General features: G+C 39.6%; 1 protein-coding gene across 11 annotated transcripts in view; it reads right to left on the bottom strand.

Annotated features, from left to right (window-relative positions):
* Positions 1-2,419: 2,419 nt before the first annotated feature.
* Positions 2,420-4,985, bottom strand: part of TRIP12 (thyroid hormone receptor interactor 12) — a 146,284-nt gene continuing 143,718 nt past the window's right edge. For all 11 annotated transcript variants that reach the window (XM_040348815.1, XM_040348816.1, XM_040348819.1 and 8 more), the window contains one exon: positions 2,420-3,839. In XM_040348815.1, the coding sequence (XP_040204749.1) occupies positions 3,643-3,839 (197 nt within the window). In that variant the 3' untranslated portion in view covers positions 2,420-3,642. The remainder of the gene's footprint in view (positions 3,840-4,985) is intronic.

Raw genomic sequence — 4,985 nt, 5'->3', positions numbered from 1 at the left:
TGCTAAGGCCAAATGAGGTACTGCAGGCCTATTTAGCTTCAGTTCTGCTCGTCTTGCGAGTCACTCGAAAACAGAGTCAGAATTAAAAAAAAAAAAAAAAAAAAAAGTTGCTCGCAAATGAAAAAGCTCTCAAACCAAGTTACTCTTAAACCGAGGTTCCACTGTATTTATGGTATTGAGGTATGAACAAGCACTACAGACCGGTGTTCATTTTGAAGTCAAATTTCAATTTAGTTTTAGTATTTTGACTAAAATGACATTTTATTTTCAGTTGTACTTTAGTCATCCCAATTGTTTTAGTCATATTTTAGTCGACTAAAATAGTATTCATTTAGTCAACTAAAATGTTTTAGTCAACGAAATTAACACTGCACTGAATGCCCATGAATAGTATGGGCAGATCACGCCAGCTGAGACAAGGTAAAATTAGGTTACAAAGGGCATGTGAACACCAAAACTGAATAACTGATGATTGAAAGAACATTGCACGCTGTGAACCATTTTCAATTCCTGCTGTAACATGCAGATAAGAGTCAGAAAAACATGCCCGACGTTGCCAACAACAAATCTATAGAAGTGTGATGCTATGAAGTCAATGTGGACTAAAATCTCTAAGGAATGCATACAGCATCTTACTGTTCTGATGGCAAAAGGGGCTCCTACTTGTGCTAGGTAGGTGTAGCCTATAAAATAGGGTGTAGCCATGTCAAACTTAAAATGCGTGTTCCAAGTTTTAAAGCTTAACCCCACTTTCATAGGGAGAAAAGAATTGGCAAATAAAAAAAATTATATATTATAATATATATTATACAATCACAAGTCATATTTTAACTAAAAGGTTAATAAAAATACCTTTACTTTTCACTCTGCAGCTCTGTAATTTTCTGTAAAATGCAATATTACCTGGAGATGTTCCCCCAGAAATGTATTCCTTGCAATTTACATAGATCACCCAAGGGCAATGGTTTTTTTCTCAACAAAAGTGGACTTAAGTCCAGATAATGGACTGATTGGAGAACTGCACCCAAAGAAGACATTTTGAATCGATCCTGAGAAAAACTAAGACTTCAAGTGATTTAAGCTGACCGTAGATGGATCAAAATCCGGGCCAATTCAGCACAGACCGGTCAAATTTTGATACAAAAAATGAAAAATCGCTAGATTGAGTTATGTCAGATTGGAATGTTGGAAAACATTTGTCGATTGGTTGTTGATTAGTGTAGTCTGATCGCGGTAGGTCTCACTGTCACAATAGAATGTCTCAGTGGGTGAAGATTTCTCCATCTACTTTGCTTGTACGGATGGAGGAATCCATTTGTTTGTTTTTTCCCCCTCAACTTGCTGGTTGAATGAAAAAAAAAAAAAAAAAAAAAAGGTAAAAACAAATCATCTATGGCCAGCTTCACTTGTATTATATGGTGTCCTATTTACATAAGCACACTGCCACAAGGAATAACCCAGTGCTCTCTCAATAAAACAATATGTCTTCTGGTGTGAACACAACAGGAAGAATGTTTAAAGCTCCCTGGTCATGTTATCATGGTATTCACTCCCTGGTCATCTCTCGCCTTGATTACTGCAATTACCTTCTCATTGGCTTACCGCTGCATACTCTAACCCCCTTCAATCCATCATGAATGCTGCGGCCAGACTTATCCACCTTACCAACCGCTCTGTCTCTGCTACACCTCTCTGTCAATCCTTCCACTGGCTTCCGCTCGCCCAACGAATTAAATTCAAAATACTAACTACGACCTACAAAGCCATCCACAATTCTGCCCCCCCTGCTACATCACTGACCTAGTCTCCAAATACCAACCTAATCGCTCTCTTCGTTCTTCTCAAGACCTCCTGCTCTCTAGCTCTCTCATCACCTCCTCCCATGCTCGTCTACAGGACTTTTCCAGAGCCTCTCCAAGCCTATGGAACCCCTTACCCCAAACTATCCGTCTATCTCCTTCTCTTTTAGCTTTTCAAGGATCCCTGAAAACCCTCCTCTTCAGAGAAGCCTATCCTACCCACATCTAACAACTGTATTTTAACTTTGCCCACCTGATCACCCCCCCCCCCATCTACTACCCTCTGTTCCACTTCACCCTCCCTTCTAGATTGTAAGCTCTAACGAGCAGGGCCCTCTGATCATTCCTGTATTAAATTGTATTGTAACTATAATGTCTTCCCTGATGTTGTAAAGCGCTGCGTAAACTGTTGGCGCTATAGAAATCCTGTATAATAATAATAATAAAGCACCCAGGAAACCAAGTTCCGCCAGAGCGCTTCAAGGTTCGAGTTGGTTGAGTATCTCCATCCAAAACAAAAAAGGTTTACTTTTTAGCAGGATTTCTTTTTAAATATAAACCTGGACAGTGCACAAGTACAATAGAATGGTATTTAAATGCAGGAAGAAAACAAAAAAGCGTGAAGCAAACTTTTTTCTGCTTTATTTATATTCAGGTAAAAACATGAACCTGATGAAGATTATTGCAGATCTGAGAAATCAGCACATAGAACAGGACATTGAGAACATTTGCTTTCATTTGTGTCAAAATATTTTCCATCCCCCCCCCCCCCCCTTCCCGAAGAACCAGAAAAAAAAAAAATCTTAAAAAAAAATATAATAATAATAATCTGAAGAGGAAAGAAAATCAAACAGGGCATTTAACTGTATTTTTTTATATATTTTTTTAAAATGTACATTAAATTGAAATGCTATGGCTGTATTACAATAAATACAGGCCAGCCACGTTTCCTTTAAGTTTTACATTTTAAGCAAATCAAAGAAAAAAAAAAAAAAAAACTCAGTTCTGTATATACTGTGTAAACAGTTTAATGGATCCTGTAAAAAGGCCAGTATAAACCATGGACTCTCTGCTGCCACACTGACCAGCAGCACCATGTACTTCTGGAGAGCGCCAGCTAACCACCACCTCAAGTCTCCAACTATTCTTTAGAGGCGGGGCTTCATGAAAACTAACAGTGAGGCTTCTCGCCATCAAATCTGCACACGCAGGAAACAAAATTGCACATAAAAAGTTATCAGGGAAGCTACGTCAAGTGAGAAAAACACTCAACTAAATAACTATAATTTTTTTTTTCTTTAAAGAACAGGCTTTGCGTTTTTCCCCCCCCCCCCATGTACTTGTAGGCAGAATCTGCATTGCAATGGGTACAACTGGTGGAGGGTGGGATCTTGTGTATTTAGCTTGATGGATACAACCAGACGGGGATTTTTAAACTGCACAGCAATATTTATTTTTTTCCAGCTTCAAAAACATCCCTTCCTTTTTTTGGATATTGTTTTTAACATCCCTCCTCTTTTAAAGTCACACGGCAAAGCAATTTAAAAACTTCACTCTTGAAATAAAGGATAATTTAAGCAGAAGAAAAACTTTCTAAACAAACATGTCATGGATTTTCAAGCCTGATCAGTTGAGGCGTCCAGGGGTAATTTAATGGAGCTAGCACATCTTTTGTCTTTTTTTTATATATTTTTTTTGTAATTTTTGGATGAGCTTGTAATAATCTGCATCAGTTTTCTCTACAACAAGGAGGGCTTTGCCGCCTTGACTCTGATACTTTCAGAAAAAGTACTCATGATGTGTTTTCCTTTGTAGTGGGCTCCATGGTAAGTAAGTTCGTGGATCAGGAAAGGTGGAATGACTGTTGCCCTTCACGTGCAGCGATTAACAGTTTCTCGCGCATAATATCAATGCTAGAATAGTCTGGCAACTTAAGGTAGTTGACGCAGGTCATAACAGAGGGCAGGAAATCGTCAGGGTTTTCGGTAGATTCGAAGGTCTTGCGGACTATGGTGAGAGGAGGGTTCAAGGCCCGGAAGCCTATGAATGAAAAAAGGAACAAGTTGGTTAGGACAGGTTACAATAACAATGCTTAAAGTGTAAAGAAATCTTGACTTCTATTTAACAACTTCTTGTCTGTTAGATATACTTTTGAATGCATTTATAAAACTTAAGCCGGCCATAGACCGTTCCAACCTCAGCCGGTTCAGCAGAAACTGGCCAAGATTCAAACCATGTATGGGCAGGCTGAATGTACCAAAGTTGATCGATTAACTTGTGTACAACCAGCCTGACAGATTTTAAATGCGATTTTCGCAAGCCACTATTATAGCTGCTAGCAATAAATCACCGTCTTCCAGGTGTAGCAGCTCCCCCCATCCCTGCCGGGAGAACACAATGGCTAGGCAGGAGGGATTACCTTGTTAATATGGTTTGCGTTGGAGAAATCAAGCAAATTTCTTTACTGTCGTTGCAGGAAAGAAATTTGCTCCGTCTATGGCCGGCCTTAGCCAAAAAGAAAGACTTGATCTTGTCAGAAGTTCAGAGTCCTCTTTTGTTCTCTGCCCGATTATCCCAAAGAGTCTATTTAGCCTTCCCTTTTCTTAAAGTAAATTAATGCCCATGCTGTGGAGAGGTTAACAGTGGAAATGTTTGAAAAGTTAAAATCAAATAATACAGAGCAGGGGTGACGCCACAAAAATAGTGTTAAAACAAGGAGCCGAGTACATTTCTGAGAAGATGAAGATATTTTTCTGTACTTGCAGGGGCCTCCTAACCACTTGGCACCGGCTACCGACGGCCCTTTGATGGGTTTGCTATGGTGTGACTTACGGTCTGACCGCAGTGATTGGCTGTCACATGATTGGAAAAGTCCAACTTGCAAATGGTGATTGGTTACTGTCTGCGAGCCGCCGGTCACTGTGCTAATGTACGCACATATGTGGCTGCGCTGTGCCAAGGCCCGGCTGCCGAGAGCCCGTATATTTACGAGCACTCGGCGCAGAGAGATTAAATGGATAAAAAATTGGGAAATGGAGATGTATAGCATGTTTTATTTTTTGCCTCGACAGTCCAGCTGTGGAGAGGTGTTTAGAAAGACATTGTAAATTATGAAAGCATTTAGAAATGTGTAAAAATAGCTACAGTAAATTTAAATATAAGGAAAACCCACAACAGCATGAATAC

This window comes from Rana temporaria, chromosome 4 (assembly GCF_905171775.1).
Source record: "Rana temporaria chromosome 4, aRanTem1.1, whole genome shotgun sequence".
Lineage (NCBI taxonomy): Eukaryota > Metazoa > Chordata > Amphibia > Anura > Ranidae > Rana > Rana temporaria.
Note: the sequence above shows the minus strand (reverse complement) of the source record. Positions and strands in the feature narration are given on the sequence as shown.